This window comes from Daucus carota, chromosome 2 (assembly GCF_001625215.2).
Source record: "Daucus carota subsp. sativus chromosome 2, DH1 v3.0, whole genome shotgun sequence".
NCBI lineage: Eukaryota > Viridiplantae > Streptophyta > Magnoliopsida > Apiales > Apiaceae > Daucus > Daucus carota.
This window is the reverse complement of record NC_030382.2, coordinates 1,649,377-1,675,135: the sequence shown is the minus strand read 5'-3', so window position 1 is coordinate 1,675,135 and position 25,759 is coordinate 1,649,377. Positions and strand designations below refer to the sequence as shown.

Here is a 25,759-nt window from a genome sequence, read left to right as displayed (position 1 = left end):
TGGTAGTCGGCCTTGATTCTTTACAACCTGTTGATCATACATGGATGTGCGGAATATTTTCTATATTCACTTTTTACCTGCAAACTAAAGAGATGTAATGCTGACGAATTACTTCACTTCCATTATTCAAACTATGTGTGATCTTTAAGTTCTTTCTCTCCCTTGATTTGTGAATAGAAAATGTTGATAGAGGAATTTGGTGAATCAACAAACGTGAGGTTCGTTACCGGAATTAGATGTTTCACGGTGATTATATGACGAAAATCCGCCGTGGGTAGTGGTTTTTAGTGTTTGAGGGTGGCTGAGATCAAGGGAATATATTTGTGCTCTCGTTCTCACAACTCTCGATATATCCCCTTAATGTGCCTACGTACCCCTTTATATAGGGGATCAAGCCGTATGTAGTTGTACTGAACCAGGACTCCTAGTTTGATCAGGACTAGGCCTCTTGGTGATAAGATCAATCTTAAGCCGGTGACTTATCTCGGAGAGTCCTACTCCAGTTAGAATTAGTCATGAGGCTGACTACCTCAGACTCCTAATCCAAGCAGATCATGGATTCGACAATATCTCCACTACGAGAGATAGCATCTACCACGACTCTTTGTACTATGGAGAAGTCATCTGGGAGAGCCGTGACCAACCCCTTAAGGCGTCATCAAGCAAAGTAAATAAGGAGCCAAATTACACGATCGTCTCAATCCCCCGATGAGGGCTAACTCACCAGAATACAGGATTCAGACATATGATCGGCCTTCATATCACCCCATAGGGCCTTCAAGAACCATGATCACCCCAAGCCCCCACACGAGGGTGAACTCGGCAGATAGGAGGATTGAGGATTGTAGATTATGCCCGGATGAGCCTGGGAACTATTAGATGAGCCTGATAACTACCACATGAGCTTGGTAACTACCAAATGAGCTTGGTAACTAGTCTTCATATCCCTCGGAAGGGTCGTCACAGAGACTCACTCATCCTCTCTAATAAACTGTAATTGTGGCCTTACTGAGTCAAGGGACGCGCCCGGCCAAGGGGACACGCCCTCACTCACTCCTTTAATCTCCCCCAACTCCATATTACCATCCTGGGACAGGGGGCCGCGCCCTCCGGAATACACCCAGAGAAGGCGCGCCCTGCCTCCTATCTGCCCGACTAAAAACCATCATAACAAGTACTCCCCAGATTCGATTGTCATTCAAAATGTTAGGGGAATCTTCACAATAAAACTTCCATTAATGATACAATACCTGCTGCTTCAACCTTTAACAAGACGCGTTCCTACGCTATGGCGCGTCCTTCGGTACTCGTCTTCTCTTGCCCATTTCAGCTAACGCATACGGGCGCACCTTCATATTCGAACGCGTCCCTACAAACCGCAGATCATTCCTCACTCTCCCTTCCTTTCTTCAGAATTTGAAACGGTCAAACCGTTGAAGTCTTGGATAAATAAAATTCAAAATTCAAACATTTAAAATAGGACAGCTGTCGCACTCACATCCCCGCCTATAAATATCTTTCTTCCACCTCCATTTCATCTTCTTCATTATCATCTAACATCTCTCTCTCCTCACCGGTGACCGAACCCTTCCGAGCAAACCACTCCACCTTCCGGCATCAACCGCTCAATCCACTCCGCGCAATCCGTTCGCCATCCTTCAAGGTACGTTTTCCAACCATTTTCATCGAACTCTACCCAGTACATTAGCAGATCTAAGCATGCGCCTTTTCGACTTCCTTTGTGTTCTTCATGTTCTTCATTCCATGTATATATATATATATATATATATATATATATATTTGCATACGTATAGCTTTTGATCTGCGAAACACCGGATAACTTTGCGCGACATGTGTTTGCACATATGGTGTATTAGGTTGGGGCGCGCCTCTAGCTCAAGGCGTGTCTCCAATAACACTTGAAAAATAAATCTTCCAACCTTAGTCATATGTCTCACTACTAATGGAGCATACGATTAATTACGCAATTTTCCACAATATACCATCTTTAACTTATAAGCTTCTTTCAATCCACACAACTATTTTGTCACCATCCAAATCCTGGCCTTTAACACTAAGGGGGCGCACCCTCTCCTTCGGGCGCGCCTCTTCGTCATTACAATACCTTCGAAATTCATATATATATATATATATATGCTGACCCTTGCTGTACCCTTTTTTGTTACTTTATTCCTTCTAAAAATGGGAAGACGCGCCCTTACACCTATTCCTCCCTTTTTCTTTTCAGCTGGCAGACGGGGGCGCGTCCCCCCCTTTTCACCCATTCAGGAGTTTTCGTGGCCGCCTCAGAATTTCTGTTTCACCTCCCGAGTATTTCTCGCCATCGCCTCCGCGGCCTTCTCAAATAATTCTTGAGGGTTTAAAGGACAAAATTCTGCGGGATCTCTCCAAAGGTGACATGGCATCTCCCTACCCTTCTCCCTCTCACGAAGCCGCCCATACACCTTTCTCTCAGACTCGCCACGAAGATTACGATTCAGAATTTGAGAACTGGCTTGATGAACCAGAGGGCACATCCATTCCTTCCCGCAGAGGCAAGGGAAGAATGTATCAAATCGTATCTTCCACTTCTGAACACAGCACTCATTCCCCCACCAGTGATAAGGATTCCGACTATTAGATTTCAGAAGAGGGCAGGGAAGACGCGCCTTCTCTTGACGATGATGATGATAACAACGAGGAGGAGATGGAAAATTCCCCGAAGGGCGCGCCCGGAGGATGGCCCTCAACCATTCCCCCTTCACCGGATACCTCTCCTGAACTTTACATTCATCCACGCATTGAACCATGGGAGGAGGATGTGGATTGGGATGAATATGATCATTTGGAGTTAAGCCCCAAAATGGGAGAAGAGATCAAAAAGAATAAAAATAAGTTGAGCTGCATAGACCAGCCTTCCACCATATCCTGGCAAGAGCTGGAATGGGTTATGGCTTACTATGACCAAGAGGGGACAACTGTAGTTCCTCTCGAAGAGATGAGGGCACACCGCTTTGACATTGGGAATCATAGGATTCCGCGCACCGTCTTAACTCCCAGACATGTGAGTCTTGGAGTGGGCGCGCCCCACCATGGATATTTCGAAAAAATCTGCAAGTGGTTTGACGTGGCCCCAATCCAGTTATCCCCTAATTCTTATAGGTTGGCAGCCGGCTTGTTCATCTTGTACAAGGATGAGGGATTTGACGAGCCCTCAATGCAAGATTTAAGCTATTTTTTCAGGCTTACGAAGAGTTCTTTAGGCTATTACTTTCTTGCTGTGAGAAACCAGCATAACAACAAAGGCTTCAGCGAGGGGCGCGCCTCTCATGTCAAAAAATGGAAAGAGCCTTTTTTTTATGTCTATAATACGAAGAGAGTTAGGACCCAGTTCAACATTAAGCCTGGTAAGCACTCCTCTTAGGGCGCGCCCTTTATGAACTTTTTATCGTCTCGAATTTGACTTTAGGACTCTGACCTAGTTTCGCTTTCAGTTGAGCGTCCAATGTCTTCCTTGGATGGAGAGGCTCTCGAGAGGGCGCAGCGTATCTTGAACCTTCCCCACGAGGGAAAAAACATGTCAAAGCTCGTGACAACCCCCGTTTTAGTCAGGGTCGGACTTTTGTCTAACAAAATAGGAACCAAGGTTCCCCTAAAGTCTTTTAGGGTTGGGAAACCCATCGAAGACAAACAGTTAAGAAAGAGGGCCAAAGACCAGAAATCAGACATTGACCCTGACGAAGGTATCATTGTGAGCGCGCCCCCTTTTTTCTATTGGGCGCGCCCTTCCCCTTGTGTATTTTAATTTGCATGCTATTTATACATTGTGCATCTTCTTCAGCCGTGCTACTTTTTTCCTATTCTTGAGAACTGATATGTTTTTCCTTGTCCTTTTCAGGTATGGCTGCAGTCCCGACCTTCTTTTCTGGAAACAAGCCCAACACCGGGCCGGGCGCGTCCTCAAAGGTCGGTCCATCGAATCCGGGCGCGCCCCATCACAGCTCCGGGAAACAGGGAAGCAGGGCCCGTGACCCAGTTACTGAAGAAGTTCGCGCGAGCAAAAAACATAGGGCCTTAAAGAAGCAGACCCCCTCTCAGCCGACCAGTGCGGCGGTCAAGATCCACGGGGAGATTGGAGACAGCATCATGTCCGAGGAAGAGCTGAAAGCGTGGCGTGCTAAATCTGAGGAGGAGAAAGATGCTTGGTTGCTGAAAACCTTCTGTGAGATGCTGGTCCATAATTTGGACAGGGATAACGCTAGGGAAGCCCAAGGGACGTGCCTCAAAGAGCTAGAAAAGGTGGTTGGCCAACTGAAGAAGGATGCCAAGATCCAAGACAAGGCGCTTAAAAAGGCTGAAGAAGGAAAGGCCGCAGCTGAGAAGGATTTAATGGCTAAGAGGGCGTGCCTCGCGGAATTGGAGGCCGAGGTTTCCATCTTGAAGAAGGAGAACAAGTCCCTTGCCGACGATAACAGTAAACTTTCACAGAGTAATGATGAAGCTGTTGAGGCGGCCTTTGTGGAAGGAGTCAATAGCTACATCGCCACTTTTCTCAACGGGGAGCCGGACTACGATTGGGCCCCTAAGTTTGATAAGGTGACGGCCGCTTACATGGCCTAGTTTCCCTCTAAGAATCCAGACTTGATGGCCTCCAAGAAGGCTGAGCTGGATGACATGTTGGCTAAGGAGGCTATAGCTGACGAGGCACGCTGGGAAGGCGATAATCAGGACGCGCCCTAAGCGTTGTTCTTTTCTTATTTCAAGTTGAGCATATTTTGGGGCGTAGGCCTCTGTAAAAGCTTTGCGAATTTGTAAGTTACATTTGATTTTGAGGTGCAGGTCCTCTGCAAAACCTTGCACGTTGTATTATATATTGGAAATTCTATTGGCCAGTGTGCCTCCACTTTTCATTTTTCGGTGGGGTAATTTGAATTGACCGTGTGTTGGGACGCGCCCTTGTACTCATATCGGCTGCATGTGGCGAGGGGCGCCCCTTGACGTACTTCTTGTCGATACTCATGAGTTTATTTCCTCAGATTTGCTGTATAAGAGTTATATTCAGCCATTGCCTTACGTGATTTCAGTTATACTTAAGGCTCTGAAATGATTAACTTAAGATGTTTCGGTCATAATAGTGAGCAGTTTACATACTTATCATAGAAGGTTGTATATGTCCCAAAGGGAGGGGCGCGCCTTTTGCGACTGATCATCTATTGAAACATTTGTATGGATTGGGCGCGCCTTTTGTACCCTATTTGAGAGTGATCCCGTCCACTATTCTTTTTTAGATAGTGCGTACATTTTTTAGGCATTGGAGCCATTATTCTCTAATTAACCCCTTCCAAGTGGAGAGTAGGCGCGGCCTTAGTATTTTTCCACGGGTGCGCCTACACCAACAATTATACTTTTGTATGGGGAAAAGAGTGGCTCTAGGCCTTTATTAAAGATAACTGGATAATAACATGGCCTTTGGCCCATAAATAATCTGATAACTAATGCGCTCGAGTACGAAACCGCACCCGTTCCAAGGAGCTATCAACCCTAAGGGGACATAAAGAGACTAGCAAAGGCCTTAGCCTGTGGAAGAGCATATGTGTACTACTCCCCTAGACTAGGGATGATTTCTTAGTCATTGCTAGTCTACGTAGCCTGTGGCTACTGATAGTATCTCTTCAAGTGTTCTGCGTTCCAAGGTCTTGGAACGGGTTTTCCATCTAGGTCCTCCAATCTGTAGGTACCTTTCCATAATATAACCTTCACTCTGTAGGGGACTTCCCAGTTGGCTCCAAAGACTCTGTGCTGGGGATTCTTGTTACTGAGCACGACTTTTCTGAGAACAAGGTCCCCAACTTGAAAGGGGTGAGCCTTCACTTTGCTGTTGTAGTACCTAGTCGTCCTACGTTGATAGGCGGCCAGGCGTAGTTGTGATGTAGCTCTGATGTCCTAAATCATATCTAGGTATAGTTTCTGATTTGCATCGTTGTATAGTTGGTCGAAGTAGTCTCTTATGAACGATCCTGCTCCAATTTCGATTGGAACCATGGCCTCGCATCCATAGGCTAGCACGAAGGGCGACTCCCCAGTCGTTGTCCTAGGAGTCGTGTTATAAGACCATAGCACCATCGGGAGTTCTTCTGGCCAGCTTCTTGCTATCTTCCAACTTTGTCTTCAAAGTATGTTTGATGATCTTGTTCACCGTCTCCGTCTGCCCGTTGCTTTGGGGGTGGTACACCGCCGCGAAGTCCTTCTTGATGCCAAGGTTTTCATATAGGCCTCTTAACTCCTTGCTGTCGAACTGCTTTCCGTTATCCGAGATCAGCTTGTAAGGGACTCCAAACCTGCAAATAATAGAGTTAAAAACAAAATCCGTTATTTTTTTGGCTGTGATTGTGGCTAAGGATGCGGCCTCCGCCCATTTGGTAAAGTAATCCACGGCTACGACTGCATACTTCACTCCTCCCTTGGCTTTAGGGAGTTCCCCGATCAAATTTATCCCCAACATGACGAAAGGCCAAGGACTGGTCATGGTGTTTAAGGATGTGGCTGGGCTGTTGGTAAAGTTGGCAAATCGCTGGCACTTATCACATGCTCTGGCAAAATTGAAATCATCACTCCTCAGAGTTGGCCAGTAGTACCCCTGTCTAAAAATTTTCATGGCCAGGGAGTTACCCCCCGAGTGGTTCCCACATATACCTTCATGGATCTCCCTCATCACGTAGGTGCACTCCTCTGCATCTATACATTTGAGCAGCGGCTGGTTAAAGCCTCTCTTATACAACTTTCCATCATACTCTACGTACCTAGCAACCTTGTATTTCAACTTTCGGGCTTCAGCCTTATCTTCGGGCAGCTTGCCCTCCCTAATGAAATTTCAAATCGGAGTCAATCATGTCGGATTCTTATCCTTGTCTTCTATCTCCGTCACCTCAAGCTCGGGGATGCTAGGTATCTCCTGTATTTCCAAACGGATAACCCCTAGCAGGGCCGCGTCCTTCTGAGATGCCAACTTTGCGAGGGCGTCAGCATCCCCATTGAATTCTCTAAGCACCTTATTCACTTGCACCTCTTCGAATTGGTCTAACAATCCTTGGACACACCTGAGATATATGGCCGTTTTAGGCCGCTTCGCTTGGTATCCTCCTTTGATATGTTCGACCACCAACATGGAGTCGACCTTCACAACAAGATTCTTTACTCTCATCTCTAGGGCTAGCCTCAACCCTCCAACCAGGGCCTCATACTCTACACCATTATTAAAGAGCTGGAAGGTAAAATGAATTGCATTAGAGAGCCTATGCCCTTCCGGACTTACCAACACTATTCCGGCTCCTGCCCCTTCACTATTTACGGCCCCATCTGTGTGCAATATCCACCTGAGCTCGGGTATGTTCTCCTTAGGGTATGCCTGCTGTGGTGGTAGGTTGGGATCATATTTGATCAGGAGTCCGGACTTCTCCCCATCCTCGGGGAATTCCAAGATAAAATCTGCCAGGGCCTGTCCCTTGATGGCGGTTCTTGGTTTATAGTCGAGGTCGAATTGTCCCAACTCTATTGCCCACTTCATCATTCTGCCGGTCACCTCTGGCTTATGCATAATCTGTCGGAGAGGATATGCCGTCCTAACTTCTACCTTATGTGCCTGGAAGTAAGGTCGTAATTTTCGGGTTGCATGTACCAGGGCATATACTAGCTTCTCCATGCTCGTGTAGCGGGTCTCCGCGTCTAACAACCTCTTGCTTACGTAATAGACCGGGGACTGCCCCTCCTCATCTTCCTTTACCAGTACAACACTTATGGAGTAGTCCGAAACGGCTAAGTAAAGAACAAGCGTCTCCCCCTCCTGAGGTTTGGCCAAGAGAGGGGGCTCACCCAAATGGTTCTTGATTTTTATAAAGGCGTCTTCGCACTCCACTGTCCATTAAAAATCTTTGGACGCGCCTTTGATGGCCTTGAAAAATTCCTTGCACTTCTCCGAGGATTTGGATACGAACCTGTTCAGGGCAGCTATCCTTCCTGTCAAACTCTACACTTGCCTGACGGTAGTTGGGGACTTCATCTCTAGCAGTGCCTTAATTTTGGCTAGGTTGGCCTCTATGCCCCTGTGATTAACCATGAAGCCAAGGAACTTCCCCGATTCCACTCCAAACACACACTTCTGCGGATTGAGCTTCATCCTGTATTTCCTCAAAATTTCGAACATCTCAGCTGATTACTCCATATTTTTGCATATTTAAGTGCCTATTTTTTGTAGTATTAATCGCTTATTTATTTTATTTCAGGAAATTGTAGATAAATAAAGAAAGAAGAGAAAATGCAAGAAAAAAGGAGAAAAAGAAAAGAAAAGAACAAAATCAAAGAGAGTTGGCAAGCAAGGGGGCACATGGATGGCTATGATTTACCCAACACACATCACACATGGATGGATTAGATTTAGCCACCCTACCCCTAAACCCTACATTTCTAGCTATAAATACCCCCACCCCCTTTACTTGTAATCATCATCTTTTTAACCTAGGATTTTCTCCTTTTAGTAGCCTCCTCTTTTATAGTCTAGATCTAGTTTTAATTTGTATGCTCACTCCTCCTTTTGTAAACACATTTTAATATTTTAATGCAAGATTTCATATTGTTCTTACATTCTTGTTCTTTATGTTTACTTTGGCTATGAAATCTTCCTCTAACTACAAAAGAATTCAAAGTTGTTTGTAGATTGGAAGGAGCCATCTATAGTAGTTTCTTTATATTTAGATTTACTTTTTGAGAAAAACATGAACTCTAGCACAAAAATCATTTGTGTGGGGGTTTAATGATTTTAAACTTAAAGGGTATAATATAGTTAAATTATTTCAGCATTTTCTCTTTTAATAGTAAATCATTAGCAGCCACCGATTTATTCTCTGTTTTGTTAAAAGAAGTTTTCTCTGTTTCTCTTCGTTTAAAACCCCGCCCCTTTCCCTTTTCTTTTTATTACTTTGTTTTCTGCTCTTTTGTTTGCGTTTTCTCGTTGCTGGGTTCAACTGATTTCCGTTTTGTTGAATCGCTGAGCTCGTTTTTCATCGTTTGTTTATGTGTCCGAGTCGTTCTTCGTTTTTGTAACTGAGTTAGTTGTGCCGAGTTTGTGACTCGGTTGAATTGAGTCTGTGTTCTGCTGCGTGATTGCTTTCTTTTGCTGTTAAGATTCCGAGTTTTGTTTGTTCGTTTTTGCCGAGTCTCGAGTTGCCCTCTGCTCTGTTCTTCATTTAGTTTGAGTTCGAGTTGTGTGGGTCTGTTTTTGTATCTTTTGTTCATTTGGTTGTAATTTGCGAGTATGGTATCTGTTCTATTCTGTTTTTCACCAAAGCAGTCGAGCCTTGAGCTAGTCGTGCGAGTTCTGTTTAGCTGGGTTCGGATTTTCTGAGTCTAGTCTGCTGTGTTTTAGTCGAGTCAAACGGTAAACTATCTGGGTTTCGTTTTCGTTTATATAGCTATGAACTGAGTCTTTTTGTGTGTGATTATGTCGAGTATAGCTGAGTTTTGGGTCATTTCTGGTTTCATCTGCTAGTTACTGAGTCGTTCATCGAGTCGAGTTCCGGCCCCGTAGTAAGTTTGCTGCGATTTTGTTCGGAGTTCCAGCTATTTCGGAGTTTTGTTTTTGTATTTTCTTAAGGCGTTTGTCTTTGTAGAGTCGAGTCTGTTATTTTGTATTGTGAATCGCAGCCCTGAGTTCCAGTTGCTTATTCTACTAATTTTGCCAAGTTTAGTTTCCTGAGTTTAGGATTAGATTTGTTGCGTCTGTTTGTTTAGGAGCTACTGTGTCAAGTGATAAGTTTGATTATTTTAAGTAGTTTTGTTTTTGTTTCCATTTCATTTCGTCAAGTTGCAGCCCTGTTCTTGGTTGCTGGGTTTGTTATTTATGTTTATTCCCCTGCAAGTTCATGGTCGAGTACCAGTATTGCTATATATTTTGTTTTATTCGCTGAGTTTACAAGTTTGTTTTTGGTAGAAATAGTGTTGGCCAGTTAAAATGTCAGGTTGATTAAGCCACTCTATTTACAGTCTGATATGTGCTTGTAGTTTTTTTTTAGTCCGAGTGATCACGTGCTTAATTAATTTTGATTTATTAATCTTGGTAATTAGTTTCGATTAATTAAAGTTAATTAGTTTAGTTTTTAAATTAACGTTATAATAACTAAAATTAGTGTTAAAATTTACCCTCTTCACACCAATTCATTGTTCTAATTCGCCTAGATTTTAATTAAAGGATTTGCGAAAATTAATTTTAATCTCTGTGGATCGAATCATAAATATTAAAACGGTGATCGTGCGCTTGCGATTTAAAGGTATTATTTCTAGCACATCAAGTTTTTGGCGCTGCTGCCGGGGATTATAATTAATTTTTCGCTCCTTTATTTTTAATCTTTCGGATTAGTTTGTTTCTCACTATTTTTGTTTTTATTTCGAGGAGGATTATTCGGGAATCATGGAGTAAAGTGAACAAATTTTGCTCGGATTTGGAAGCTTGCTTTGGTATACCGTATCTCTCCACTCTTATTTTTCGTTTTTATTTAGAAAACCATAAACAAATTTGAAAATTGAAAAAAACACAAACAAAATAAAAAATTTAAAATTCAAAAATATTAGTTAGAAATACATATTTGTTGCATCATGCATTTTTACACTTAGGGCACATCATTTAGATTTTAATTTTTGTTTTTAAATTTTCGTACCTTTAATTGTGGTGATCGCTGGAGGACCCTAAGGTGCGTTAATTTCTTTCTTTTCTCTAGATTAAAACACGTAGTTTAGAGCATCCATAATTGTTTATAGCTTTTATTATCTCGTTGTGTGGAGCATCATTTTAAATAAATCTTAAGGGCAAAACCCACTCATAAGATAAGGGAAGGGATTTCATCACTCTTTCCTTGGCCCACAACGACTTAATTCTTCATTTTGCATTTACCTAGCCTATTAATAAAATTGAATTAGACGTTAGCCCCTAGGATTTCGCGCTCAACTAGGAAGGTACCTAAAAGACGAGGTAATCTTTAATTATTCCGACTTTTCGGTGTCTAAGGCAAGCGAAAGCTTACCTGGCCGATTAAGGTTTGGTGTCTAAGCGCGGAGATTGGCCTCTTGGCAATGCCTGCTCCAAACTGGCCAGACCGGTCCGAATAATTTTGGATTGATCGAGTTTTTGGTGGTCCTTAACGTTAGGAGCAAGGTCTAGTTCATTTTTATTAGGGAACCATAGAATTAAGTTTTTCTTTAACTTTTACACCCTTTCTTTTGTTTGATTTAATTTCTCGCACTTATTCGCTACGTGTTTATTATCTAGTTTATGCGAACTACTTGGGTTAGGAGCGAATCGTCTAGATTAGTTAGACCGATCATCGAAATTCCTTCTTCGTCCTCTTCGGACTCCGAACCCATAGAAGCTAGCGAACCGATAGTAAACATGGCGTTGTCTCTTAAAGACCGCTGTTACCCATCCCGTTCCGTTCAACCATCATGCATCACCCTTCCTCCCGTTAATGGGAATAATTTCGAGATTAAGGCACATCACATTAGTATGTTGCCTAAATTTTTAGGGAGTGAAGGTGAGGATCCCTATCTTTTCATTCAAGAATTTGAGGAGGTTTGCGGTTTGCAAAAACTCCAACAATTGAGCGAAGATTCCATTCGGCTTAGACTAATCAACTTTGCTTTAAAAGAAAATGCTAAAAAATGGTTGTATAGTCTTCCCGTCAATTCTATTTCCACTTGGGAAGGGTTTGTGGTAATGTTTCTTAAAAAGTATTTTCCAAACCACAAAACGACTCGAATTACAAATGAGATAAACCAATTCCATCAAAGGGAAAATGAGTCTTTTTGGAAATTCTTTGATCGTTTCAAAAATCTTTTATCACAATGCCCCCACCATGGAATAGAGAAATGGAGACTTTGTAAGATTGTGTACGAGGCCTTAGATAGTCAAACCACCGCTTTATTAGAGTCTATGTACCAAGGAAAATTCATGGAGAAAGATGAGGATCAAGGGTGGGAATTTTTCGAGGACTTAGCCGAGAAAACAATGTTATGGGAGTCTACTAGGGAACCTAAAAAGTCGATCGAGGCGTCTAGCTCTAGGGGTTTGCACTCGATAGGAAACAATGTGGCAACCGATGCCAAATTAGCAACCCTTACTAAGAGACTCGAAGCTTTAGAGTCTCATAGTGGCCCTTCATCTATGCATATGTTCCCGAACTATAATGCTTCCCATCCCGAGATCCAACAATCTCATGATTTTGAGCAAGTGAACGCGATGTTCCAACCCAAGCCTAGAAATGACCCGTTTGCACCAACGTACAACCCCGGGTGGAAGAATCACCCGAATTTCTCGTGGAACCAAGGGCAAAATTTTCAAGCTCCACAACCTAATTTTCCTAGGCCCAATCCCAATTCTTTTCTGAATTATCAAAACCCGAGTCAAGCCCCGTTAAATCCTCCCGGTTTTAATGATTCGGATAAGAGACTCAATTCCTTAGAGAAGAGCATAGAGGCCTTAGTGAAATCGCAAACTAACTTGACCCAATCCCAACAAACTTTCATGCAAACTTTAACTCAAGATAGGCAACTTTTGCATTCTAATGTGCAAGCCGTCTCTAAGTTAGAGTCCCAATTGAGTCAATTAGCAAGCACATTGTGTGAGCGAGAAAAGAACAAGTTCCCAAGTCAACCGGAACCGAACCCAAAATTTCGACTTAATCAAAGACCTCCGGATAATGTGCATTCGGTCATTTCCCTTAGGTCGGGTAAACAAGTTGATCCCCAAGTCGGTGAGAACCTCAGTAAGAAAGGGGATTCGACTTCTAACCCAAGTCCACCCCGCACTCCCATTAATCATGACAAACCCGAGTGTTCAAAAGCCCGTGAGGAGTCGAGTGACCCAAACCCGGAACCCGAGTTGCAAAGTGAAGTAGTCTATAAACCGAGAGTCCCTTACCCACAAAGACTTATTTCACCTAAGCAATCGGCTCAAATGGAGAAGATTTTGGAAGTTTTTAAGCAAGTCAAGGTCAACATACCCCTTTTAGATGCTATTCAACAAATTCCCTCATATGCTAAGTGTCTTAAGGAGTTATGTACCCATAAGAGAACCAACCATGTTCCTAAGAAAGCTTTCCTTACATCTCACATTAGTTCGATTCTCTCAAACGAAATTCCCGTGAAATACAAGGACCCCGGGTGTCCTACCATTTCATGTGTCATAGGAGAAACTTTTGTGGATAAGGCGTTACTTGATTTAGGGGCTAGTGTTAATCTCCTTCCATATTCTGTCTACCAAGCTTTAGGGTTAGGAGAGCTCCGCCAAACCAATGTCACACTTCAATTAGCCGATCGATCCGTGAAAATTCCTAAGGGAATGATCGAAGACGTGCTAATTAAAGTAGGTGATTTTGTTTTTCCGGTAGATTTCGTCGTCCTAGAGACCGAACCGGTTAGGAACCCGAAGAATCAAATTCCCATAATCCTAGGACGACCATTTTTAGCTACATCCAACGCGTTGATTAATTGTAGGAATGGCTTAATGAAGCTAACATTTGGCAACATGACAATCGACCTCAACATCTTTCATGTGGGGAAACAATCCGATGATTTCTATGATCAACCTTTGGACGTTAATCTAATTGATGAAATAGTTGATCAAGATCTCATGAATCCTAAAGATGCCCTTGAATTTTGTTTAAAACATTTTGGAGAGGATTGGGATGTTTCCGACTATACACATGAGGTCAACCAAATGTTAGAATCTACCATTCCTACAACGAATCAAGAGCGTGATGTTGAACCCGAGTATTTGCCTTTACCTAAGAAAACCGTTGAGTCACAACCGCCGGAGTTAGAACTCAAACCTCTTCCCGACACTCTTAAGTATGCTTTTATAGGTCCTAACGAGTCATATCCCGTTATCATTGCCTCTAACTTGACTACGTCACAAGAGGAAGAACTTTTAGAAATCCTTAGAAAGCATAAGGGAGCCATAGGATGGAGCATTTCGGACATTAAAGGAATTAGCCCGGCGATTGTCCAACATAGGATTCATTTGGTAGAAGATGTAAAGCCCGTGAGAGAACCTCAAAGGAGGTTGAATCCTCCCATGATGGAGGTAGTTAAGAAAGAAATTCTTAAGTGCTTAGACAATGGGATCATTTATCCCATTTCCGATAGTAAGTGGGTGAGTCCCGTTCATGTAGTACCTAAAAAGTCGGGCATTACTTTGGTGACCAATGAGAACAATGAGCAAGTTCCAACCCGTGTTCAATCCGGTTGGAGAATGTGCATAGATTTTAGGAAGCTCAATGCCGTCACTAGGAAAGATCATTTTCCTTTGCCCTTTATCGATCAAATGCTTGAGAGGTTAGCGGGTCATGCGTTTTATTGCTTCTTAGATGGTTACTCGGGATATTTTCAAATCCCGATTGCACCCGAAGACCAAGAAAAGACCACTTTCACTTGCCCTTTTGGAACCTTCGCTTATAGACGTCTAGCTTTCGGCCTAACCACGGGCCCGTCCACGTTCCAAAGGTGCATGACTAGCATCTTCTCGGAAATGATAGGTGACTTTCTAGAAGTCTTCATAGATGACTTTTCCATCTTTGGACCATCTTTTCACCAATGCCTTAACCATTTAGATCGAGTGTTGAAAAGATGTGAGGAAACAGATCTAGTGTTAAATTGGGAGAAGTGTCATTTCATGGTTAAGGAGGGAATCGTTTTAGGACACAAAATTTCTGAAAAAGGGATCGAAGTAGACAAGGCTAAGGTCGACCTAATTGCTAATCTCCCTCCTCCCAAGTCCGTTAAGGAAATTCGTTCTTTCCTTGGACATGCGGGATTTTATCGTAGATTCATCCAAGATTTTAGCAAAAAGGCCCGACCTTTGACCAACCTTCTAGCTAAGGATGTCAAGTTTGAGTTCACAAAAGAGTGTGTTCATTCTTTCGAAAACCTTAAGAGAGAATTGACTTCGGCCCCGATCATGAAGTCTCCCGATTGGAGTCAACCTTTTGAGCTTATGTGTGACGCATCCGATTATGCGATAGGAGCAGTTTTAGTACAACGAATAGATAAGAGGCCTCACGTCATTTACTATGCTAGTAAGACCTTAAATGATGCCCAACTCAATTACTCTACCACCGAGAAGGAGCTTCTAGCCGTAGTCTTTGCCTTAGAAAAATTTCGCTCTTATCTTATCGGGTCCAAAATCATTGTTTACACCGACCATGCCGCTCTTAAGTACCTTTTTTCTAAAAAAGACTCAAAAGCCCGCTTAATTAGATGGATTTTGTTGCTCCAAGAGTTTGATTTAGAGATTAGGGATAAGAAAGGTTGTGAGAATGTCGTCGCCGATCATCTCTCTCGATTGGTGGTTGAATCCACTAACGACTTGCCCTTAAGCGAATCCTTTCCCGACGAACATCTTCTCTCGATTTCCACTCTCCCTTGGTTCGCCGACATAGTCAATTACTTAGCAACCGGTGACACTCCCTCGACATGGTCCAAAAATGATAAAGCCAAGTTCTTCTCTCAAGTGAAACATTTCTTTTGGGACGACCCGTATCTCTTTAAGCATTGTCCCGACCAAATCATTAGGAGGTGTGTCCCAAATAGTGAGTTTCATAGTATCCTCTCATTTTGTCACGATCAAGCATGTGGAGGTCATTTTAGTGCGAAAAAGACCGCCGCTAAAATCCTCCAATGCGGTTTTTATTGGCCCACTTTGTTTAAAGATGCCGCCGAGTATTGTTCCGCATGTAGTAGGTGTCAACATCTAGGAAGAATCACTAGGAGGACCATGATGCCTATGAGCCCAATCCTTGTTATAGAGCTCTTTGATGTGTGGGGCATAGATTTCATGGGCCCATTTCCTAGTTCGTTTGGCCACCTTTACATCCTTCTCGCGGTAGATTATGTTTCCAAATGGGTAGAAGCCATCCCGACCCGGTCCAATGACAACAAGGTTGTCCTTCGATTCCTTAAAGAGAATATCTTTTCTCGATTTGGTACGCCTAGGGCTATCATTAGTGACCAAGGGACGCATTTTAAGAATCGTCAATTCGAGTGTCTTCTTAAGAAGTACTCCATCACTCATAGGCTTGCTACCCCTTATCATCCTCAAACTAGTGGCCAAGTAGAGGTTTCGAACCGGCAAATTAAGCAAATCTTAGAAAAGACGGTCAACTCGAATAGGAAAGATTGGTCCACCAAGTTGATAGATGCCTTATGGGCCTATCGGACCGCCTTTAAGACCGTCTTAGGAATGTCTCCTTATAGACTCGTGTATGGTAAAGCTTGCCATTTGCCGGTTGAGTTAGAGCATAGGGCCATGTGGGCCATTAGAGAATTGAACTTCGACTTACCCACCGCCGGTAGTCATCGGAAGTTGCAATTGACCGAGTTAGACGAACTTAGAACTGATGCCTACGAAAATGCTAAAATTTACAAAGAGAGAACCAAGGCCTTCCATGATAAAACCATTTTAAGAAAATCTTTTTCTCCCGGCCAAAAAGTTCTTCTCTACAATTCTAGGCTTCATTTGTTTCCCGGTAAGTTGCGTTCTAGATGGGACGGTCCTTACATTGTTCAAGTTGTGTTTCCTCACGGTGCTGTTGAAATTCAGGATCCTAAAAATGGTAATGTTTTTAAAGTTAATGGTCAACGTCTTAAACCATTTTTAGAATTGCCTGTTGATTCGGAGGAAGAGGTCATCAACCTCATCGACCCTTGATCATGTAAGTTGCTTCAGTAGTTAATAAAAACCCCCTTCATCTCCTATTCAGGTATTTTTCCTCTTTTCTCTTACATTTCAATTCTCTCTTTTGCATACATTGAGGACAATGCATGATTTAGGTATGGGGAGGGCTTTAGTGTAATTCTTAAAAAATGAAAATCCCTAAAAATTGAAAAATTAGAAAAATCCAAAAACAGAGATGTTTTAGTTAAGTTGTCTTTCTCTCACTCGAACTTTAGGAGTAGTTGGTGTTTAGCATGTTTTCGAAAAGTATATATATGTAGTGTCTTTTAGATAATTTGAACGTAGTTGAGTAAGGTTGTCTTTTTGAAGCTTGTATCGACCGATTTGTACTCGTAATTCCAAGATGGCACACACTTTGCACAAGACCTTTGATGGAGAGATTGTCTAGTGATATTATTCGATACCTGAGAGAGAGAACCCACATGTTGAAACAATGTCGAATCGAACCTTTGCGGAAAAAAAGAAAAAAAAAAGAAAGAAAAAAAAAAGAAGGAATAACTACTTCAATACCCATTGTTCTTTATAGATAAAATCTTTAGATAAATGGGCAAAAGTAGATTGGCTAGTCTCGTTTTGTGGCCTTTGTTACTCGAGCAATTAAGTCCGTAGGGGGATTTCAAAACCTAGTGCCCTAAGACCGTTTGGTTTGGGAGTCACTGACCTAAAGCTCGCTACATGGGTAACATTGTTTGCCTAAGAAAACGGACAAAATAAAGTCAATCCAAAAAAAAAAAGAAAAAAAAAGAATAAGAGTTTGTGAAGTTTGGCTAGATATTTGTTTCGATAGAGATTGGGTCAGTTCAAAATTGGTTGAAAAAGAGAAAGTGTTCTTAGACAATTAGGATCCATCAAAGGCCTTAAATTACTTACACTCCTTGGATTTCTAGCAAATCTTTGTGTCGATGCAAGTAGATTAGAGACAACTGTATCTTGATTATTAGTAGATGAGTCTTTAAGTCGTATTTTCCTTAAAAACACTTTTTGTTAACACCAACGAAATTAGAGTAGAGTCGAGTAGACACTTGCTGGAAGGTCTCGAAGATTTTATGGGTATATCTTCTGTAAACCCTTAGGAGACAGAACTCCTCTTGTAGAGATCGTCTACGAGTTTAACGGGTTGGTGAACCTAAAATCACCCGTCACGCCTACGAAAAGGAGCCTAGGAATCGCATCTAGTTTTCTTAGTTTATTTTCTTTTCTTTTGATTTTTACTCGAGGACGAGCAAAAGATAGGTATGAGGAAGTTTGATTAGTCCATATTTTTGCATATTTAAGTGCCTATTTTTTGTAGTATTAATCGCTTATTTATTTTATTTCAGGAAATTGTAGATAAATAAAGAAAGAAGAGAAAATGCAAGAAAAAGGGAGAAAAAGAAAAGAAAAGAAGAAAATCAAAGAGAGTTGGCAAGCAAGGGGGCACATGGATGGCTATGATTTACCCAACACACATCACACATAGATGGATTAGATTTAGCCACCCTACCCCTAAACCCTATATTTCTAGCTATAAATACCCCCACCCCCTTTACTTGTAATCATCATCTTTTTAACCTAGGATTTTCTCCTTTTAGTAGCCTCCTCTTTTATAGTCTAGATCTAGTTTTAATTTGTATGCTCACTCCTCCTTTTGTAAACACATTTTAATATTTTAATGCAAGATTTCATATTGTTCTTACATTCTTGTTCTTTATGTTTACTTTGGCTATGAAATCTTCCTCTAACTACAAAAGAATTCAAAGTTGTTTGTAGATTGGAAGGAGCCATCTATAGTAGTTTCTTTATATTTAGATTTACTTTTTGAGAAAAACATGAACTCTAGCACAAAAATCATTTGTGTGGGGGTTTAATGATTTTAAACTTAAAGGGTATAATATAGTTAAATTATTTCAGCATTTTCTCTTTTAATAGTAAATCATTAGCAGCCACCGATTTATTCTCTGTTTTGTTAAAAGAAGTTTTCTCTGTTTCTCTTCGTTTAAAACCCCGCCCCTTTCCCTTTTCTTTTTATTACTTTGTTTTCTGCTCTTTTGTTCGCGTTTTCTCGTTGCTGGGTTCAACTGATTTCCGTTTTGTTGAATCGCTGAGCTCGTTTTTCATCGTTTGTTTATGTGTCCGAGTCGTTCTTCGTTTTTGTAACTGAGTTAGTTGTGCCGAGTTTGTGACTCGGTTGAATTGAGTCTGTGTTCTGCTGCGTGATTGCTTTCTTTTGCTGTTAAGATTCCGAGTTTTGTTTGTTCGTTTTTGCCGAGTCTCGAGTTGCCCTCTGCTCTGTTCTTCATTTAGTTTGAGTTCGAGTTGTGTGGGTCTGTTTTTGTATCTTTTGTTCATTTGGTTGTAATTTGCGAGTATGGTATCTGTTCTATTCTGTTTTTCACCAAAGCAGTCGAGCCTTGAGCTAGTCGTGCGAGTTCTGTTTAGCTGGGTTCGGATTTTCTGAGTCTAGTCTGCTGTGTTTTAGTCGAGTCAAACGGTAAACTATCTGGGTTTCGTTTTCGTTTATATAGCTATGAACTGAGTCTTTTTGTGTGTGATTATGTCGAGTATAGCTGAGTTTTGGGTCATTTCTGGTTTCATCTGCTAGTTACTGAGTCGTTCATCGAGTCGAGTTCCGGCCCCGTAGTAAGTTTGCTGCGATTTTGTTCGGAGTTCCAGCTATTTCGGAGTTTTGTTTTTGTATTTTCTTAAGGCGTTTGTCTTTGTAGAGTCGAGTCTGTTATTCTGTATTGTGAATCGCAGCCCTGAGTTCCAGTTGCTTGTTCTACTAATTTTGCCAAGTTTAGTTTCCTGAGTTTAGGATTAGATTTGTTGCGTCTGTTTGTTTAGGAGCTACTGTGTCAAGTGATAAGTTTGATTATTTTAAGTAGTTTTGTTTTTGTTTCCATTTCATTTCGTCAAGTTGCAGCCCTGTTCTTGGTTGCTGGGTTTGTTATTTATGTTTATTCCCCTGCAAGTTCATGGTCGAGTACCAGTATTGCTATTTATTTTGTTTTATTCGCTGAGTTTACAAGTTTGTTTTTGGTAGAAATAGTGTTGGCCAGTTAAAATGTCAAGTTGATTAAGCCACTCTATTTATAGTCTGATATGTGCTTGTAGTTTTTTTTAGTCCGAGTGATCACGTGCTTAATTAATTTTGATTTATTAATCTTGGTAATTAGTTTCGATTAATTAAAGTTAATTAGTTTAGTTTTTAAATTAACGTTATAATAACTAAAATTAGTGTTAAAATTTACCCTTTTCACACCAATTCATTGTTCTAATTCGCCTAGATTTTAATTAAAGGATTTGCGAAAATTAATTTTAATCTCTGTGGATCGAATCATAAATATTAAAACGGTGATCGTGCGCTTGCGATTTAAAGGTATTATTTCTAGCACATCATCAGCCAAGTGGGTAACGTGGTCGACGTCCTTCTTAGATTTGACCAACATGTCATCTACATACACCTCCATCGTCTTCCCAATTTGATCCTTGAACATCATATTCACCAACCTCTGGTAGGTCGTGCTAGTGTTGCTAAGTCCAAATGGCATTCCTATGTAGCAATACAGGCCTCTGTTTGTGATGAAGGAGGTGTGCTCCTGGTCGGGCTCGTACATGGGAATCTGATTGTATCCTGAGTAGGCATCCATAAAGCTGAGAAGGGCGTGTCCTGTCGTTGAATCCACAAATTGGACGATACGATGAAGCGTGAAACTATCTTTGGGACACGCCTTGTTGAGATCCGTGAAGTCTATGCAGGTGCGCCACTTCCCATTGGGTTTCTTGACAAGTACGGGGTTTGCTAACCATTTCGGGTAGAACGACTCTTTTACCAATCCTGCTTTCAAGAGGCAATCGACCTCCTCCTACAAGGCCTCGGCTCTTTCTCCACTGATGGGCCTCCTTTTCTGTCTAGCACCCTTTTTGGAGGGGTCGACATTTAAGTGATTGCACATAACGGCCGGGTCTATCCCCACCATATCCTCGTGGCTTCAAGCAAATACGTCGAGGCTATTTGTAAGGAATTCTATCAACTTGCTTCTTACCTCTGGACTTAGTTTGGATCCTATCTTCAGGATCTTGCCACCACTCCCCAGTGTAATTTGTACTTCAATCGTATCCTCGGCTGGCCCGGTATTCTGCACTTGCATGGGCAGTCGTGGGTCTAGGTCGAAATCAAACTGGTGCGGGGTTTGCTCTGGGCCTGAGGGCGTGTCCCTAGAAACTTCTTTGGGGGGCGAGGGCTCTTCCAATTCCATGACGATCTCCTCTTGATCCAGCTTTCTAACTTTCTTCGGAGGTGCCTCCTCCACTTCGATAACCTGTTCTTCATATTCTTGAAACATTGGTTCATTGACAAGAGGGGGTTCGCCTTCATGAGGGACGCGTCTTCCGGGTGCTGGGATGGTGGGCGCATCCTCAATATCGCTCTTTGGATATTGAATGAGGTAGAGAGCATGGACTAAGTGGAGTTCCTCGTGGGGTGGCACTCCCCTTTTGTCTCGAAAATTCTTAAGTGATCGGCCATAGCAATCGCGAGATTCATACTGGGATCCTTTCACACAACCAACTCCTCCAGGGGTGGGGAACTTCAAGGTAAGATGATAGATGGAGGTGACTATTCTCATGTCTTTCAAGAGGGGGCATCCCATGAGTGCATTATGTGCTGAGGGATGGTCAATGATCACAAACTCGGCAATCTGAGTGGCCGCTCGTGGAGCCTCTCCTAGGGTAACTAGTAAGCGAATGGTTCCTTTGGCTTTGATAGCCTCTCCTCCGAAGCCATATATGTAAAAATTTTCTACGGTCATGTCTTTGTCTAGTAATCTCATTTTCTTGTAGGTGTCGTAGTAGAGGATGTTGACAGAACTCTCATTATCAACAAATACCCGATGAACGTTTAAGGTGGCGATACGGATGACGACCACTAAGGCATCGTTATGGGGATGGTGTACCCACCTTGCATCGTCCTCCGTGAATGTGATGTCCATAGTTTCTCCCTTGAATACTCGCGGGGCTCTGGCCGATAGATGGTTCACATTGGTCAGGGGGTAGTCCCTTGCTTCCTTAGCGTATTTGTCCATTGCTTTTCGGCTACCTCCCCCTATGTATGGTCCTCCGAATATACTTCTGATGCTACCTTCCCTTAAAAACTGGGTATCGTTCTGTTTTTCACCTGCTCTATCATCTTGTGAAGCTCCGAGGGCGCGTCTTTCTGGGGGGTGATCGGTCCTATACTTTTTTACCCCATCTGTTAAATATCCTTCTTTGAGTAAATATTCAATCTCCTCTTTCAGATGTCGGCACTCGGAGGTGTTATGCCCGGCTGATTCGTGGAAGTCACAATACTTCTTTTTGTCCATGGCTATGTGTTGGGGGATAGGTTGAGGTCTTTGGAACGGCACCTTATCCTTACTTACTGCATAGATGTGCTCAGCTGATGCTGTTAGCGGAGTGTATGTGCCTGACTGCCTTTGAGGGCTCCAAGATCTTTTACTCGAGGTCATGTTTACACTTCTCGGAGAGCGGGTGCGTCCTCTTGTTTCTGGGCTGGGGGTGCGATCCTTTCTTTTATACTTTGATTTGGCGATCTCCTTTTGGTTCTCGGCCAGCGACTACTCTGTCTTTTTGAAGGACTCGGCTGCGGAATACAATTCAGACAGGGTGGCTGGGTCCTTTCCTTGGAGGTGTTTCCAGAAGTCGGTGCCAACTTTAAGCCCAACTATCAGGAAGTTCTTCAAGGTGTCATCCGAAGCTCCTTTTACTTCCATGGACTCTTGATTAAATCTTTTGAAGTACGCGGTCAGGGTCTCATTGTCACGCTGCTTGACGTTGGCGAGAGTAGTAACGGGCGAAGCGTATTTGGTCGCGGCTTGGAATTGTGTCATGAACATCTGCTGCATGCCTTCCCAAGAGGAGATGACCCCTCGTCCTAACTTCAGAAACCATTGTTGGGCACTGTCCCTTAAGGTTGTTGCTAGAAACCTGCACCTGACCAAGTCAGGGATTTGATACAAGTCCATTTCAATGTTGAACCTGATCAAGAATTCACGGGGATCAGCATTCCCGTGGTAATGGAGATCAGCATTCAGGTTCTTGAAACCGGTTGGTAATTGGGCTTCGCGGACTGCTGCGGTAAATGGTGATGAGATCTGTGGTGCCGTTGTGGCAGCGCCAGATTGCAAGAGGGCTAGTAACTTCTTTAAGTCTTCAGGGTTGATGGTTCCGATTCCTGGGATAGTTTGGGTGGTTACCAGAGGGGTAGCGGTTACATTTGCTAGGTTCGTGTTGGCCACTGCGGTCTGAAGTACATTGGTGGCTTCGGTCTGGGTAGCGGTCGGTTGGACGATTTGGGTTAGTGTTTGCGTTGGAGGGGTAGGTGCGGTGGGAATGGTTGCGGGAATAGTTTGCTGCGGAGTGGGTATGATTGGAGGCGGTGTCGTCTGTTGATTGGCAGTAGGTATCATTGGAGGTGGCGTGGCTTGTTGATTGGCAGTAGGTGGGCCTTGGGGAGGCGTGTCTCCTTGATTGCTATGGGGGCGCGTCCTTCCCGTGGCTCTTGGGTCCGGGGTGTGTTAGCTCGATTCACTTTGAGAAGGGAGGTATTCTATCAAGGGTCCTCCTCGGCGCCTTTCCCTCAAATTTGGTATGAGGCCTCTTCCTCTCCCCTTTATTCCTCGGCACGTCCTTCCTATTCCTATTTCACGTCTCGTCTCAGGAGGCGCGCCAGTTCCCTGAGGACGTAGGGGCGCGCCGTTTCCTTGAGAGGGTCTCCTCTGTTCCTGCTCTGCCATTCGCACAATCATAGCCAAACTATTTGGAGTGATACCTAATCTTTCAGCCAGAGGTCGAGAGTCTGCATTCTGGTCGACTGTCTCTTGTCCCGTCCCTTCAGGTTGCGCAGCAGGCGTGGTCATGTCCAGGGGCGCGCCCTCCGCATTGTAGACTCCTTGGCTTATTAGAGCTCCTGGTGGGAGGTTAACACCAGGGGTCGTATCTCCATATTCCAACATTCGAGGGGTAGGACGTCTGAAAGGTCTGCGTCCTCTCTTGCCATGGCTTCTGAAATGGCGAGAGTGTCTGGGGACAAGTTCTTCGAGTATAGACTTCATGGTGTTCAACCTCGTGTCGTACCTCGATTGATTTTGTTCTATTCGTTGGAGGGTGCTAAGAAGCTCCGTGTTACTGACCACAACCGGGGGTGGGTTGTTTGGCAGGGTGCGGGGGTCTTGAATGTGCACCGGCGAATATGCCTCCACTGGTTCATCTTCAACGTAGTAGTCTCCTTCATACGAATCATCATCGTGATTGGCCATCTCTTCCTCTTCGAGATTTCACCTGTAGCCCCTCCTTCTAGCGCCAATTTGTTGATAGAGGAATTTGGTGAATCAACAAATGTGAGGTTCGTTGCCGGAATTAGGTTTTTCACGGTGATTATATGACGGAAATCCGTCGTGGGTGGTGGTTTTTAGTGTTTGATGGTGGCTGAGATCAAGGGAATATATTTCTGCTCTCGTGCTCACAACTCTCGATATATCCCCTTAATGTGCCTACGTACCCCTTTATATATGGGATCAAGCCGTACGTAGTTCTACTGAACCAGGAGTCCTAGTTTTATCAGGACTAGCTAATACATGTACCAAGATTATTCTAGAAACTCCTACATACTTCTATTATTTTAATAGTCAAAAGTACATTATTTATTTTTAACACATTTGTCAAGAAAGATATAAACTTATTATAATTTATAATGATGTTGAATTCTATGTATGGTGTGGACTACAGCCTTACAGTTGCAACAAGCTGTCAGTTTACTCCCTTCAACCTTTGCCACACAAAAAATCCGGTTCGAAGAAAGATGCAGAATATTCGTGTGACACATGTCAAAGGATTTTGACCTACCCATCTCGCCATCGCTACTGCAGCATCAGTTGCAAGGTAAATTATGTATACAAACACGCAAAAAAAAAGTGCTCATTTTTTTTTATTTAAAATGGTTTTAGATTGATTCATACACACACACTCATGTGTATAATTGCTTACTTTAAAAACCAAACTACCTTGTTCAGGTAACGACATTCTCACAAAAGGCCAAAAGCTCGGATCCACCATTTTTAGCGGTCAACAAGAGAAAAAGATCAAATATTGAGGGAAACACAATGGCCCCTACCCATCAAACTTTCAATGGTCAAGGGGCGGGAATCAAAAGAAATAAAAGAAAAGGAACCCCTCAAAGAGCTCCCTTCTTATGATTTACTTTAAATTTAAGGGGTGTTGTTTGTAGCATACCCATGAAACTCATTATCAAATATTACTAATTAAAATAATGAATAGGTTGATGTTATGCTTATTGATTTTAATTAGAACTGTGAACCTTGTACTCAATATCAACCAATAACTATGAAATTAATATTCGAGTCCCTTTGTAATATATAATATGTTGGATTTATAAAGGAGATATTTTAAGTCTTCGTCTATTCTCTATTAATGTTTTTTGTGTAACTAGCTTCAACTTCTAACAATGACCCAAGGACAAGATTTTTCATGTATATTGAGAAGTCTTGAAAATCGAGGCCTAAGCCAATTGAATTAATCAAATATATAAAATAATCAAAACTGAGAATTATTTTCTAACAATAAGGTATTAAGTTGGCAGAAAATAGAATATAAATAATTTTATTTTGGTAGAAGTTTGTTCACTAGTTTGTGAGATATGTTGCTTATAAATTTTTGATCGGACGGGACCCTTTTACAATAAACTTATGAGTGGTACATAATACCCTTAATTCACATCATGTATTTTATGATAGTGGAAGTACTTATGATGGTCCTAGTAATTGAATAGAGATATAGGTGAATGTTTTGCTCATTTTCACCCATAGTTAAGCAATTTATAAAAGGGACAGTCATCTCATTGTCTTGCAACTTGATTCAAACTGGTAATTGTTATAAGCGGTAAGTGAGATATGATCACTTCATAGTGCTTGAAAACATACAAAAATTATA

General features: G+C 42.5%; 1 protein-coding gene and 1 long non-coding RNA gene across 2 annotated transcripts; both read left to right on the top strand.

Annotated features, from left to right (window-relative positions):
* The first annotated feature begins 8,335 nt into the window (after positions 1-8,335).
* On the top strand, positions 8,336-25,118 carry LOC135150237 (uncharacterized). Its single transcript, XR_010288526.1, has 3 exons — positions 8,336-10,506; positions 18,094-24,691; positions 24,823-25,118. It is a non-coding gene; the product is annotated as an uncharacterized LOC135150237 (long non-coding RNA).
* On the top strand, positions 10,520-18,138 carry LOC135150236 (uncharacterized). The gene has a single exon (XM_064086377.1). It carries the CDS (start codon positions 11,318-11,320, stop codon positions 16,745-16,747), a length of 5,430 nt encoding a protein of 1,809 aa, XP_063942447.1. The 5' UTR covers positions 10,520-11,317; the 3' UTR covers positions 16,748-18,138.
* Positions 25,119-25,759: the final 641 nt, after the last annotated feature.